At 43.9% G+C, this 15,692-nt stretch overlaps 2 protein-coding genes across 3 annotated transcripts; one reads left to right on the plus strand and one right to left on the minus strand.

Annotated features, from left to right (window-relative positions):
- The first annotated feature begins 725 nt into the window (after window positions 1-725).
- Window positions 726-4,314, plus strand: pla2g12b (phospholipase A2, group XIIB). 2 transcript variants are annotated; one of them, XM_088635224.1, is made up of 4 exons: window positions 726-1,284; window positions 1,728-1,816; window positions 2,780-2,945; window positions 3,387-4,314. In XM_088635224.1, exons 1-4 carry the CDS (start codon window positions 1,032-1,034, stop codon window positions 3,503-3,505), a joined length of 627 nt encoding a protein of 208 aa, XP_088491350.1. In that variant the 5' UTR covers window positions 726-1,031; the 3' UTR covers window positions 3,506-4,314. The 2 variants fall into 2 exon arrangements, with proteins under 2 accessions (XP_088491350.1, XP_088491351.1); XM_088635225.1 differs by having other exon boundaries at window positions 727-1,284; window positions 1,728-1,804.
- A 613-nt stretch (window positions 4,315-4,927) lies between these two features.
- oit3 (oncoprotein induced transcript 3) lies at window positions 4,928-13,110 on the minus strand. The gene is made up of 9 exons (XM_088635217.1): window positions 12,860-13,110; window positions 10,556-10,930; window positions 10,210-10,320; window positions 9,731-9,853; window positions 9,242-9,364; window positions 8,744-8,904; window positions 7,667-8,082; window positions 6,835-6,934; window positions 4,928-6,668 (listed from the first exon to the last, which is right to left on the minus strand). The coding sequence occupies exons 1-9, from the start codon at window positions 12,915-12,917 to the stop codon at window positions 6,495-6,497; spliced, it is 1,641 nt and encodes a 546-aa protein (XP_088491343.1). The 5' UTR covers window positions 12,918-13,110; the 3' UTR covers window positions 4,928-6,494.
- Between the last annotated feature and the right edge of the window lie 2,582 nt (window positions 13,111-15,692).

Raw genomic sequence — 15,692 nt, forward strand, 5'->3', positions numbered from 1 at the left:
CAATTACCACCTTATTTGTGGTCTAAAGTAAGAGGCCAATCTTTCTCATTGTTTCTATTTATCTATCATTACACAGCCAGTACTGGGCCTATGCATGAAACACCTGGGAAAACCCTGCCAGAAAGGGACATTTTAAAGCAGTCAAACTTAGCTTTCATCCAGAAAACACAGTGGGAATGAGAGGACTTCTCATACTGTAGACAGGAGCTCAAGCTAATCCAAGCCCCTGGAGCTGTAAGGCAGTAGTGACAACCACTGGGCAGACTTTCCTTCTACACTTACTTTCTTTTCAGCAGTAAAATGCAAAGATACCTTTAGATCAGGCTATGTTAAATCTCACAAAACTGCAAAATAGTTCAATAAATTTAAATTTTTTGTAACTTTCCAATGAACTAATTTGAATTTCAGAACAACAGTAACCAGCACATAGTTGCTCATAGTTGCTGAAAGGTAGTCCACTGCTAACACATGACAGGGCCCTCAAGAAGCATTTTCAGAAATGTTATTGGCCATTACTACAAATAGATTAGAAAGAGTAGAAACCACTAATTTGAAGAGTGAAAAAGAGTTCCGTGTGGAGTGGAGAGCAGAGACCCTGTAGCAGAACCTGTGTCACAAAAAGCAAGAGAGGGAGCCGTCAGTGTCAGAGATAGGTACTGACCTTTGTCCCTGCATTGTGGAGGCTGCCCCGCTGTCTCCCTGCCTTAATCGCAGGGTGAAGTCCAAGCGGAGGGACTCAGATACTAAGAGCGCGTGTGTGATCTGTTCCCAGCTCACTCTCTCTCCCACACTCACTTAGGACTGGAGCTCTGACCACGCTGCTGCCCGTGAGGTTCTCTCGGACTCTGCCTCTCCTCTGCTACTTTCTGCCTGCCTGCTCTACCCCGGCTGAACCCGCTTCGCCGGTTCAGGAACCAGTTTCTGCAGCTGACCAGTGCTGTATCTCTGGCTGTGCTGTGAACCGTGCTGCCTTTTTCGTCTCCGCTGTAGCTCCAGCCTGTGGTTTCCTCAGGGCTTTACCCTCACCTACCATGTGGTTTCGTCCAGCACTCGTACTCCTGCCCCTGCTCTGCCTCTCCCTGAGGCTGTCGGGTGCCCAGGAGGCAGAGACGGGCCCCCCTGCACCCGGCCAGGTGCCCAACGCCACCCAAACGGAGGACGAATCATCCGACTGGGGTCTTGACACCATCCGGGACAGCTTCCAGGCTGTCAATGGCTACTTTGACTCTATGCTGGAGCTGCTGGGGGGACGCAACGGAGTCTGCCAGTACCGCTGCCGATTCGGTAAGTGAGGTCACTAGGGAACCCCCGAACACATGTTCGATTCGAAGTCTGTATGGTAATTTTATCAACTTACCATACTTTGTACCGGGTCTTTTACTTGGTTTTCCCATGGGCGGTATTGTTTGGTCATCATAGTGTAAGTTAAATATTGGAATGCAAACTTGAATTAGAAGCATGAGAAACAGTGCTGTTTCCTCAGCTCTGGAAAGCGAGATAGTTTCACCTGTCTTATGATTAATAGCTCAGTGATACTGTCCGGCTGGATAATTGCTTGAATCAAGAGCCATAAACACTAAAAGTTTATAGCAGTGAACTGGAGGTGGCTATCATCAGGACAGAGCGGAACAAGTCAACTATCCTGAGACAGCTCTCGTTCAATGTCTGTATGTCTCTCTCCACTGCTGAAAAACTAGTTGATACACTGATGTTATTTAAATCTCCAGGAAAGGCTCCTCTTCCTCGGCCTGACTACAAGACTCCTGAGCCCAATGGCTGTAGCTCGTACTTCTTGGGCCTGCAGGTACCAGAAAGTGTATGTAACTAACACTGTTTTTGTTGCTGATAACACACTGCTTGTGCTCTTTCTGTACTCAATATTGATCGTACTACTAACACAAGTATTGCCCCACTGTCTGCAATGCAGTGTGTGTACAATGGAATGTGTGTGTAAACTGCTTGTTATTCCCCCTGCTGGTAGTTTGATTTACTATTCATTTCACCTGGTCATCAGATTCTTTCAAATTAAAGTACTGAAGCTGTGGAACCTTCTAAGTTAGTTCATTAACTTGGTTCTTGCTAATTTATTCTGGCTTCGGGCCTTGGCAGAACAGTAGCATGGGGGATAAAAAGAATAACGGATTTCAGATCTCCAAAGTCTGGGACAATCTTGCAGTGGCTGTTAGTATTGTTGGGATAGGTGCAAATATTCAACGTGCAGCGTTTGTCTCGGTCTCAGACTGGCCTTCTTTCCAGGAAATGAAAGATGTTTATGTAGTGAATGCTGTCTGATCTTAAAGAAGGTGTGTTTTTTAGTTTGGATCTCCTTTTAACCCACTGCATTCTTTTCTTTAAGTCACCACGACTTCTTGTAAAGAGAGGACAGGTTCTGTCTTACTCTGCGTGTTAGAAATTCTATCCAGACATATATTTTCTAACCACTTCTTCCAATCGAGGGCATCTAAGGAACTGGAGCCTATCCCAGCAAGCGACAGGCACAAAGCTGGGTGCACCCTGGACTGGATACCAGTCCATCAGAGGACACACACAGACACAAACACGCACAGGCACACACCAGGGCCAATTTTCCCAGGTTTCTTATTTTCACCCTGAGTTTCAGTTCAGTGGAGACCTTGATTCCATTTGGAAATATAACAGTATTAAATAGGAATTCCTGTCAAAGGAGGAGATCATGGTACGATGCATGCCTATGTGTGCTTGGCGTGCCTGTTCGTCTGAGCTGTACAATAACAGAACCCTCTGGTGCCCCTGTGTGCAGCTGGACATGGGAATCCCTGCCATGACAAAGTGCTGTAACCAGCTGGACCTTTGCTACGACACCTGCGGCTCCAACAAGTACCGCTGCGACTCGAAGTTCCGCTGGTGTCTGCACAGCATCTGCTCCGACCTCAAGAAGAGCCTGGGGTTCGTGTCAAAGGTTGAAGGTCAGTCGTGCTGCCTATAACTTTACTGTTCACCTAACTGCTTTGACCAGTGACAACAGGTTGTGTGTAGAGTATACAAGCTGAACTGCTGAATCTGTTCAATGGCATCCTTTAGGACAGCTAGTCAGTTAAAACATTACAATGGCTACAGAAATGTTGTGGGAAAACATAATAATTGTTAATTTTTGAAGTGTCCATTTTATTACTAATAGAATTATCACTAATTTTTATATTATTATGTAAGGATTATACTGAGCTTTGCATTACATTTTATTACACATATAAATACGAATACAGGCCTCATTCACAAATCTATGAGAAAATTATGATAATTACATTTGAAAAAAATATAAACTGAAAGTCTGTGTTTGCTCTGTAGTGTAATCTACGTCTCTTTGTCTCAAGAAGTATCCATTAACTATCTCCGTCTCTCTTTCTCAGCTTGTGAGACTGTAGCAGACACCCTTTTCAACACTGTGTGGACTCTGGGCTGCAAGCCCTTTATGAACAGTCAGAGGGCAGCCTGCATCTGCAACGAGGAGGAGAAGGATGAACTGTAGGACAGCACCAGCGACAAAAGAACACAGCAGAACACCGTACACTGCAAGACAACACAACACAATCCAATACAGCACAGTGCAGAAGAACATATACCCACATTATATAATAAGGAGAACTAAAATCTAACAAAATAATCAAATATGACACACTGCAGTCTGTCACAATTCTATACTGCACACACCAGCACAAAATGACCCCACCACATGTACATTTAAGACAAGACAGGCCCACTGCACATTTCAACACTACACAGGCCAGTCAAGTGCCAAGCAGGGCAGCACAATGACAGGAGCAACAGGAGTTAACCAGAGCTGGCTGGGCTCAGTGGCCATTCTTCGCTCCTGCTCTCACGGTGCAGTGAAGCCTGCAGCGGCTTACATACAGAATGAAATATGAAAAAGGACCAGAGCACAGCAATTCAATAATCAATCGGCAAGTCTGTTCATAAGAGAGCAATAAAGGGCCATCTGGGACTGGAATGAAGGTTGGAGCTCAGACTGCATGAGTCTGCTGCCAGTTTACCTCATTCTCTCCCCTTCCCCCAGATGGGCACATGGCCCAGTGGCTCAGGCACCGCTGCCACGGCTCAGACCAGCACACAGAACAAGTGCCTGGGTATAGTATTGTTATTCGTATTGCTATTTGTGATCCAGTGTGGTAGGTTGTATTTAAGTTATTAAAGGGTTGTTGTTTTTTTTCTTATTTTCTGCTAGCAAGTGTTTTTAATTCTGTTCTAAAACGGCAGCACCGTGAAGTGCGTCTGGTTTTGTGATTAATTTTTTAAATAAAATGTGACAGTAATAAGGAAGCAGCTGTCTCTGGACTCAGAAATGTACAGCACATTTTGCTGCACAGCTCGTGGTGTAATGCTGGTGGAAACTGGAGACTGTACTCGATAGCCACGCTACACAGAGCACAACAGCAAATCTTTACCAATCGGATTGATGGATAACAGTAATTACAACGAGAACTGCATAGCGTAAATATAAGTAAATACTGTGAACAAGCCCTTGCGTGACTCATCCTGCTCTGTGTTCCGAAACATTAAGAGAGTTTTTCTAAGGTTTTGCTTTTAGAGCAAAATACCCTGAAAGCAAGCAGAAAAAATTAATCTAGCAAGAGTAGGAACGGGAGCGAGACGTGAGGCGAATAGCAGCTTTCTGCACATATTTCAGACAATTTGCTAGGGATTTATCTAGACCTAGAAAAGGTGAAGCAATTTTTTTTTACTAGAAAGGAAAAGGGCTTTGAGCTGTCTTTACGAGATTGTATCACATCCATAAGATGAATTCTGACAGATCCCAGGGTACTGGCTTGATCTTTTCTGTAGTGTGTTTAATTCTTTAAACAGAAATCTTTGGAAAACGGTGTCCAGAGAGTCCTGGGATCTCTGATTAGAGCGCTGATCACATGGAGAGAGCTTAGACACAGGTGCGACTTTATTGAACAGTTACAAAACACTGTGCATTTCATTCTGGTATGTCTTTCACATACCTTATACAGTACTGCAGATACAGATACTCATATCATTAAAGACAATTAGATAACATTTCATCCTAGTTGGTAATAATACTGCTATGCGGACAAATGTTAAAAATACAATATAGAATTTACATAACAACACTGCAATACATATTTGCTTGATCAAACAAAAAGTAAAAAATCTATTTTGATACAAGATGAGATTTTAAATAAAATACGTTCATATTGCTGGGTGTACATAGATTTGAAGACATGTTCATGGTCATGACTTTCCTGAAATAGCTGTTGGCACAATGGGTTCCTGACAACTGAGAGGGGGCTCATTAAACACACCTGAAACAGTGTTTCTCCATCCCTGCAGCTGATTCCTGAGTATGAGTGATAGTGGAGGCCGAGTGGTGCAGTGGTTGATCTAGGTGTGTTACCGGAAGTATACCAGATCAATCCCTGGCCTTTGTCTGTGGTGTTACACCAGACTGGTCTTTCAGGTCAGGAATGTCCTGCTGTTAGTTACTCTGAACCAGAAGCTGTTAGTGAATTGTTCACCCCTTTGTCTTTTCTAAATTGCTCAGGCTAAAAATGTATTTTAAGTGTCAGTGGCTCTGCACAATATTGCCTCTGTGCTCTTGGACTCGACATGGAAATCTCTTCTGGCCAAATCAAAGTGAAAAAATGCTCTTGATAAAAATGTTCAACAAACTGCTAAGCTTATTTTTTTCTGGAATAAAAATAGACTTTCAAATAGGCTTTTTGGACATTTTAGAAAAGCTTTGTTGCATTTTTTTTTATAATGGACAGACCAGATGGATAAAAGTTACAAGGATTCTGCAGAGGAGCTTGGCAGCTCTGACAGCTAGAGAAGCTACAAATAATTCAGCACAATTTGTAAAGAGCATTATGTATTCCAGCGGTTAGTATATACATAGAGCACATTTCAAATGCTAACATTGCAAATAAAAAAAAACATCAATGTTACTACTAATTCCACCAGGGCAACATTGAAAACAACTATTAGCATTAGAACTCCCTGGGTACAACCACTTCCAGCTTGGCTGTTATAGACTGAAAATCTCATTTTTATGCACATTTGCTGTATGAATCTTAATCTGCCATCTTATTGAACATATTTATTCAAAAAGAATAGAAATGCACATCTGTAGAACATAATATAGTTTTATTCTATTATCATCAAGTTATAGTTAGCATGTAATTGACATCTGCAGATAAAAACCCCATCGTTCAATAAAACATATAAGCATTTAAGTACTTTTAATCTAAGATAGATGTAGATGTAGACTATATTCTGGAAGCATTTGTAGTCTGATAAGAGGTTTACCTGACACCTTACCTTTCAGGGAATACCTTTCACTATTTTTTTAAAGCAACAGCATTTAGCTGTTTTGACATCATCAGATGACCCTGCTTTGTGTGGGGGTGGGGTGGGCTCTGTGTGTGTGTAAATGTCTGAGTTGGTGGAGGGTGGGGATTGGATGTGCTGCAGCGATGTCAGTCATCAGGAAGGATAATGATTGGCCCGCCGGTCAGCAGGCGCTGGTCAAGATGTCCGCCGTCGGGCTCGTGCCAGGCATGACGACGCATTCGCCTCCGACAACCCTGAGAGCAGCGGGATGCCCCATCTCCCTCCCCGCACACCAGCACGTGGCAGTGCAGGAAAACCTCCTGAAATGGAGGAACACATGTAACACATCAACTCCACTCACTGTGTCAGCAGATAGCAACACACTTTCACTGAGTGCAGCTCCTCAACCTTCATTTTCAAACATTGTGCACCTGTCTGTCCATGCGTCTCTGCACTTGTATTTCTGTCTGTCCCCCTCACACTTACCTTGTTGTCTTTGCCCACGAATTTAAAGACAGGCACTTGGTAATGTTTGGACAACTGGTCTTTAGAGGAGTACTGCTTCACAGTCTCATCTGAGATACACCTGGAGAGAGATGAGTGGCGGGGGGAGGAGAGAAATCTTAATTGTGGTATATTTGCTTGATAACCTCATATGTTTACAATGTTTTACAATAATTAACCTCGCTTTCCTATGGTTTTCATCTTACTTTCTATAACACATCACTAGGCTATTATATTACAATGGTTTAAAACAATATGTGTTTATAAAAGTAACATGGGAAGCCTGAATAAAAACAAAAAAATATTTTATGGGTAACAAATATGATAATGAAAAATAAATTAAGCAGATGCACTACCAGATGGGCATGTAAGAGAATAAAAAATAGAAATAAAATCAGTCAATTGGGAAACATTGACTGTCAGGCTGTTGATGTCCTTGTTCCAGTATTATTTGACTGCCTGCATCTGGATTCATGAATCACCTCAAATGAAACATTCCTAAGTGTTCTTTGAGATCGAGGGTGTAGAATAAAGCAGTTTCACACCTTGAAAATTATGTCAAGTTGTGTTATCTTTAATACTTAAGGGAATAGTTTGACAGTCCCCCAGTTAACCAGTGACCTGGACTCAGCTAAACTAACATCAGGTAGTCCAAGATTAGGGATATTCGGGAACTGTGAAATACAAGCAAGGTAAAAGGCAAAGCTTCATTTTTTTATATCACCTGCCACCGGTGCAAAGAAAAATCAACTAACAGACATATTAGAAATATCTATGAAAAAAAATCTATTATGAGTGAAAGAGGATCACACACCCGTCCTTGATTAGGTAGTATTTGAGTGCCTGGTCTGCCTTGGAACTGGGTGTGGCAAAACAACTTTCCACTAGTGCGGCCAGCCCGTCCACTCGCTCCGCCGGCTCCACACCGAAAAACAGAGTGTCCCGCAGCTTCAGGGTTGGCAGGGAACCGCGGTAGGGCTCGGAGAACTCGGAGTTCTTGAAGAGCTCCAGGCTGAAGGGGAACATTCCTTGGCTTCTACCAGCAATCTCCAGAGCTGAGTTGCGCGTGTTGGGCAGGTAGCCGTCGGAGACCTCATACTGGCGCGGGAACTCACAGGTCACTGGGATCAGGAGCTTGCTGGTGCGCACAATGACGTCACCACTGCTCCCGGGGCTTTGCCGTGGTAAACCGGTTACCAGGTTGGTGCTCACGATCTTGTCATTCACCACCTGAGGGACAGGGGACAAGAGAGACCTTGATATTGTTACAAGTATAGTAAAGCAGTAGGAAGAATTTGTTAGGCCTGGTAGAAATGGCATATGAACGATTAATAGCACAGCTCTAGTGAAAGACTAATAAATAAGAGACAGAACTTTGACAAGACAAATATTTATATACATTAACATAGAATAACTACAGTTATTTATTTTATACACAAAACAATATACAACATACACCTGTTAAACTCTCAGACATATACAAAAGTCTATGTGTTTCAGAGCCTATGTGCTCTTCAGACCAGAAAAAAAATATCCAAGAAAAAATGGCTCTAATGATTCACCATGAAGTTAAGCAACCAGTGCAAATCCCCTTTTATCAACTACTGTATGTTCACCTGACTCTTAGGTCACATGCAACTAGGCGAACACCTCAGACAATACCAGTGTTTACAGGTTTTCTGAAATAAGGACTTTCAAGATGTAAATGGCAAACAACACACCCCCTAGCTTGTAACAATACCAAAAGGGTGAAAAACCCCAAGTGAAGGCAAGTCCTGACCAAGCACAGAGTCAGCGATCCTTGGAAACTGGTGCCCCGTTTCCCTTCATACCTTATATCATCTCAGAGCCTTGTGGCACAAGCTACTGGTGCCCTGTGCCACTGACTCACCTCCACCACAGTGCCGCAGGTCTTCAGGCTGAAGTTGAGGTTGACGTGAGTGCCATTGGAGACTCCGCGGCAGGAAGAGTTGGACAGGAAGAGCTCCAGCCCGCCCACCAGCTCCCTGGGCACTGACACCTCAATTGAACTTGAACGGCACTGCACTGGCACTGCCCGCACCCAGAAAGAGAGAGGGGGACAGAGGTTTACAGTATATGCACAATGCTAAGTGAAACTCTGAAGCAAACTGCCCAGAGAGAGTGAAATAATTGGGTTCATACTCATAGGAAAAGGAAGGAGAAACACCGTGGTTCATACAAGGATCCATGCATCCATCTTCTAACCAGTTCATCCAATTTAGGATCACAGCGCCAACAGAGAGCCAAAACTTATCCTGGCAAGCAACAGGTACAAGACAGGAGACGCCCCATATCATGCTCTTGCCCTCTCAGCCTTGCTCTCTACACCCTGCCTCTCTTTCTCTCCCTTCTCCCACGTAAGGCTTACCCTGGCAGGTGTACCTGTCCTCAGCCAGCACCAAACCGCGAGGACAGTGACAGTGGTAGGTGTCCTGCAGCATCGAACACCCGTGACTACAGCCCCCATTGTTGTTGTGGCACCCCTCAATCCCTGCCAAAGAGAGGTGTGGAGAGGGTGTGGAGGAAAAATTTAGGAAGTAACAGGAGTGAGGGAGGAGAAAGAAAGAGGCAGAGCAGGCAAGGAGACAAAAAAGGAGAAGAGAACAAACTTAGTCTGAGAATGCAAGCTTAATAAACAACAGAAATTAAATAATCAGTCATTTCAGTGCAGAGAAATCTGGGTGAGAGATTCTCTGAATACTAAACATTGTGAGAACAAATGTTTGTGTTTCTTTCTCATGAATTAAAGAGGGGTCTTTGAGATAATCAAGATCTTTCTATGTCTCTCCAGAAGAGTTGAGCTCTTATTTGGTGATGTAATGCATGATTCAATGACAGTATGATGTAAAGCTCTTACCCTGGCAGGTCCTGCCATCAGCGCCCAGCACCCTGCCAACTCCACACTCGCAGCGGTGCGAGCCCTTCATGTTCACGCACACCTCAGCACAACCTCCATTGTCCTGCTCACACTCGTTCACATCTGCAGCGCAGGGGAGAGGGTGACAACAGGAAGATGGAACTGAATGGGAGGAAGATGGTGTGCAGTCTATATTCATCCTGCTAAACCTCCTCTTTACTACCTGCTTCTTACACTGTTTCCTCTCCTTTTTCTCTTCTGTCTACACATACCTTGTCTCTTTCCTAGGCCAAGGTTATCCTAGTAAAATAACCCTGTCTCCCCCTGAGTCCTTCACTCTCTTCAGTCCCAATATTGCCCCATTGCTTTCTCTGTCCCAGTGTTCCCTCTCTCTACCTCCTCTTCATCCAACAACCCTCTCATTCCCTGCATCTCAAAAGCCCAAACCCTCCACCCACCCCCCTATCCTTCACCCTTACCAAGACAAGTCTGTCCATCTGGCCCCAGCACTGTCCCTGTGGCGCACTGGCACTCTCCGGGGTCCAGGCAGGTGCCGTTGCAGTCCGACTCGTCACAGATGTCATAGAAATCTGACAGACAGCACAGCAAACTGACATAAACAGCTTCACAGTACACAACTGAAAGCCTCTCATAGCTACAGTACAGTCAGACAGAGCCATCACTACAGTAAAGGCAGGCAGACAGAAGGACAGGCCCATGGCGGCACTACAAATAGAGGGCCAGAGAGATTCGCGGACTGGGCGGACAATCAGGGAACCAGACTCTCACAGCTGCAGGAGAGACACACAATCAGATGAGACTCACGGCCGCAGTAGACGTGGAAGCAGACGGAGGGCCGTGGCAGGCGGTAGACGTAGTAACCGCTGGCGCAGGCTTTCACCCCCACGCTGACGTTCCACATGCAGCAGTCCCCGTTGAAGCTGGCGCACGCCTGCCGCTGCACCACGCCGTCCTCGGGCCGCGGGTGGCTGCCGTTCAGCCAGATGGGCGCGTGTGTGCCACAGTGGTTCTCCTCAATGCAGAAAGTAGGCATGGCATCCCCCGCCATGCCAGTGAAGCGGTACCACTCGCCGTTGACATGGCTGTCACACAGGGGGACTCCGGCTGAGCTGTTGACATGGTGCTCAGTGTTCCTCCAGGGCTCGTTCAGGCTGATGTAGGCGGAGCAAGGGTCCAGGGCTGGTCAGGAGGGGGCAGAGGTTTCAACACTGCTGCGGAAATGAGCCCACAACAGCACTTCCAGTACCCCTCGTCTGATATTCAATTGTATGTTACCTGTCCTCTAAAGAACTGTGATGTGCTGTGATGTACACAGCACGCCTGCCCCTACAGCACTCTCTGCTCTTTCCCCCTTGATCATGCTCAGAGCTTTTCAAAACAGCCTCATATTTCTCTTGATCTGTACCCTCTGAACTGTGGTATGACTGTCTGCTCTCCAAAATATATATAGCTGGTAATGTGACCTTCTGCTGTATTTACTGTTTCTCACATGGATCTGGCAAGCGCTGAGGACAAAATACCTCAGGAAATACCATGAGAACATAATGATAGCAACAGAGTAAAAATGTCTGGAGTATATACTGAAAGGCTTTAAAAACACAACAAATGAATTCCGGAACCAAAAGCATTTGTTGCATTCTGATTGTCTCATAGTACACTTACAATTATAAACATTGGTAAAGTTTTATGGTTCTTTACAAGTTAAACTATGATACATTTTTTAGAAGTACACTATGGGGTCTGTGCAGAGAAAATTATGGTACAGGGTTAGTACAGCATATTACAGCTCATCTAAGTGATGAGTGATTTTTCACCAGCAGGTAGATCAGGGGCATCATATAACAGGTCCTCAGAAAACAGCTGGCTGCTGGTCACTTTGTGTTTCATGGGTTATGAGACATACAGGTGTGCTTTCTGAATAAAGATTGCAGGGGCTAATGGTTCCAGTTTAGACCTGTGTTGTGTTTAGCAATAGGGAGTTCAGTCCCAGGAGTACCCTGTTGTGGACAGAGAACACCAAGAGTAGAAAAATAAATATCCCTGCACAATTCAGAGGTACTCTGCTGTTTACATGAGAGGAGACACAGCTCTTATCTATAATAATCTATTATTAAATACCATTTTCTTGTGGTATTTAATTAGGTAGTCTGTTAAATGCATAATTTCAAAATGCAATTATTCTCTGAAGCTTCATTGTGATGAGCAATACGTATGATTACCTGCATGTGACACATTTACTATATAATATTTCTTTAACTTGAAAGACCTGCCATTAGAGTTCATCTCCCAAAGAGATAAATGTGCATTGTGTGCAACTAAAAAAAAATGAATTGGTTCCAATCAAAGTGCATTCTGCATACTTCTCCTTAATGTGAATGAAAAAGAACTGCTTTATTCCTTTCACAATTGTTTTTTCTTTCAATTTTGGAGTCATTGCAGCTGACACATTACTCTTGCATTTCACTCAGCACACATACAAAATGTATAAAATAGATAATTCCATGTATCTGATAGAACAATATATGTGCATCTTGTATGAAACAATCATTTAAAAACCGAATAACATCAGTATATTCAACATGGGTACTTGCAGCATAGGAGCAGAGAGATCTGTCAGGAGTCCTGCTTGTAAATATTAGTGTAGAAAAATGAAAACAATCTGTTCACCTTCTAACAGCTTCGTCTAATTCAGGGTCACAGAGGAGCAAGAGCCCTTCCTGGCAAAGCAGGGCTTGCCAGGATGAAAGAAAACATCCCTACAATATATCAGCTCTTCTTCCTTTTTTTACACCAAAAGACAAATTCAGGGCATATAACTCTTTTTATCCCGAGATATCCCACAGAACATTTAAAAAAGGGTGTAGCATTTACTGCGGTTATAAACCACTTAGTTCGAAAACCTAATAAAGCTCTCATAAAGAATCTTTGATAAGGAACCTTAAGTTTCTAAATTCCCAATATTATAGAAGTAAAGATGTATGCACACACCACCCATCACTCCTTCTCCTCGAATTTTAACCTCCAACTGCCCTTCTCTCCTGCAGTTTTCTCCCATTCCTCTCTCTCTCTCCAGCTGCTGCGGTAGTGCTCATGTGAGGAAGGACTCACCAAAGGATGAGGTGCCAGGCAGCTCCTGTAACAGCATAGAGAGGACCAGAAACAGCATGCTGTGTCTCCTGAACGGTCTCGGTCTCTCAGTGTGCAGCGCTTGCTTTGTTGTCTTTCGAATGGGGGTTCCTGTAGATCTTCCTCTTAGTTCAGGGCGTCTCTCAGCCTTGAGTGGTCAGTGGTTTTTCAGGGGTGGTCTTGGGGGGTCTGTCTCTCAGATGGGGTTGTGCAATCTGGGTCCCCCAGAGAAAGGGGGGTGGGTTTTAATTCCCACAGGACAGGAAAGCTCGGGCTAGGCTGAGGGGCTGACCGCCCCAGAATCTCTCCTTCACCTTGACCCTTCAGTTGTCGTTGTCCTGTTTTGGACAGGGACCTACAGCATCCTCCCATTGTTCCCCCTGCCGAAACAGAGTCTCCCTTATCTGTGGCTCATCCCTGCTGCCGGACACCATCCCTGATTACAGCCCAGGATGTTCGGTTCCCTCCAGCATCAAAACACTCGGCTACCTCTGTGCTCAACAACACAGTTAAAAAAAAATCAATTTCCACTGCCATTTCTCTTTCTGTCTTTCAGTTTAAGATGGACATTTTTTAGTGTCTGGGGGAGGCAGCACAATCCCAGATGAGCATCACAATTAATATTGCCCACCTGTTTTTTTAGAGCCAGGCTAGGCAAAAGTTCTCCATCACAGACCCACCATGCACTGTCAGGTAATCAGAGACAAACCAGACAGACAAGGAGTCTGCATGCCAGGATCTCCCAAAGACTTCCTGCTTTGTGTCAGTTAAAAAAGGAGGCCTTAATTGATTGTGTGTGTTGTAAACAACTGAGCTTTTTTCTGTTTTTTTTTTCTCATTTAAATTAAGAAGATTGGATAATACATGTGTAAGTATGGGGGAGAAATTGAATTTTTTCATATTAAATACTGATGTGCCCCAACTTACATACACATCCTATTCCCATAAATGTAACTTAATATATAAAGTAGTGTGTGGAATCAGTCTGAATCTCATGGCCTTGCATGCTTGTTTTCTTTTCCATGTGTGGTGCCTACAGTAGTTTAAATGGTAAATAATTACTCTACAAGAGTAAAGTGTTATTATTAGAAAACTGTACAGAGTACATTAAGTGTAATTTCATGTTATTGTGGTACCGTAATAGGAATAATTGTAATTAAAAGTTTTGAGTGCAAACGTAGTGTATAACAGTGTTTTCTGACTTACTGTACATTGACACATGGTTGTGTGTCCTGTACCAGAATGACAAAGAATGAAGAGAGCCGTCCCTGCAGGCAGTGTGCCAGGTCAGCAGCACTGTTCAATCACATCGTGAGAGTTTAGGGCAGGATTCTGCACCAAGGCAGAAGAGTTCTATACATCTGCAGCCGTTTCAAACTTGGCCTGTGGTTTGATTAAGCCAGTCAAGTCTTATAATCGTGATGATTTAGGCAGGCCAAGAACAATGACTGGATCTGGTTTGACAAGAATGGGGGAGTCCAGATCTCTGACGTAGCATCATTAACAATGGTCCCCAAAACACCAGAGCGGTTGGAGTTGGTGTTTTAAAGGTGCCGGCTGCTAGGGGAGACACTGGTGCTGGACGGCGTACATGACACTTCAAGGGCAGCGCTGGTGTATTAGAGCACAAATAATCTACTGACTCGGCCAGAGAAAGAGAAACTTGTGACAGTCCAAGACATTTAAGTAAAGGCAGATTTTTCTTTTTGGCAAATTCGTCCTCCCGGGGAATGTAGAATTGCATTGTGAATTCAGCCCACCGTGTTATTTTTTGGTCCATCAAACTTCTCACTTAACTGAGCAAATTTAAAGTGAGCTTAAAATGCTCTTGAAGACTTGAAGATTGGATCTTACAAGCATACAGATAATATCTCCAATTTCATTTTCATTTACAATGTCGTGGTTTTTTGCAACACAACCATCCAGCATATATGGTAAGTGTAACCCTTAGTAGTTTAGCAGTGCTTGTTGATAATGATATTTTGGTTATTGCAAATTGTAATAAAACAGGCTGTTTCAGTGCTTCAGGTCTCTGTGTTCCGAGATGAAGACATACAGACACGACCCTAGAATGTGCTTCAAACCATTAGTATAATGCTATGTGATGCCCTGTTGCCTGCAGACTAATTTAACTGTGGCTCTGATTTTGCAGTGTTTTGAGTCCAGCTTCAGTGTTGAGGTCAGGTACAGTAAAGGGTAAATTGAGCCTGTTTATTAGGCAGGGTGCCGTGAGCAATGCAGGACACTGATGGCAGTGCTATCACAGGATGTTCAGCAGATAAAGAAAGACAGACAGTCAAGGATTGACCATAGCAGGTCAAGGCTCCTACTGAAAAAAAAAACAGCTCCTGAAATAAACAGCAGGCTGGTCACTCCAGTCTGCGTGCGTGTGAGCACTCTCTGGTGGATCAGTGTGATGAGTAGGCAGAAACTTTGCCAGTGTTATGAACCAATAAACATTTTACTGACGCACTGATCTCTTTTCCAGAGATTTTTAAATACGACAGAAAACATCAAGCTCTGCCTTACTAAAAACAGACCAAGAGTCTCTTGTGCTCACCCATTTTCTTCCACAAGTGCCCTGCGTGACCACAAAGTATAGCATATCTATGATGCCAGATACCAGATACCAGATATCCGTGATGCACCCATGTATACAGAAAGGAATTTTATCTTGCTCATGGGAACCACAGTAACCCATCTGGGATCTGAACTCACAACCTTCCAGTTCTGAGTCCTGAGCCATGACCACTCCTTCACACGGCATTAGAAAAATCAGGTACTGCATGTTTTTTTTTTAATGAAATACTTCTAA

The sequence above is a fragment of the Lepisosteus platostomus genome, chromosome 6 (genome assembly GCF_059453375.1).
Source record: "Lepisosteus platostomus isolate fLepPlt1 chromosome 6, fLepPlt1.hap1, whole genome shotgun sequence".
NCBI classification, from domain to species: Eukaryota; Metazoa; Chordata; class Actinopteri; order Semionotiformes; family Lepisosteidae; genus Lepisosteus; species Lepisosteus platostomus.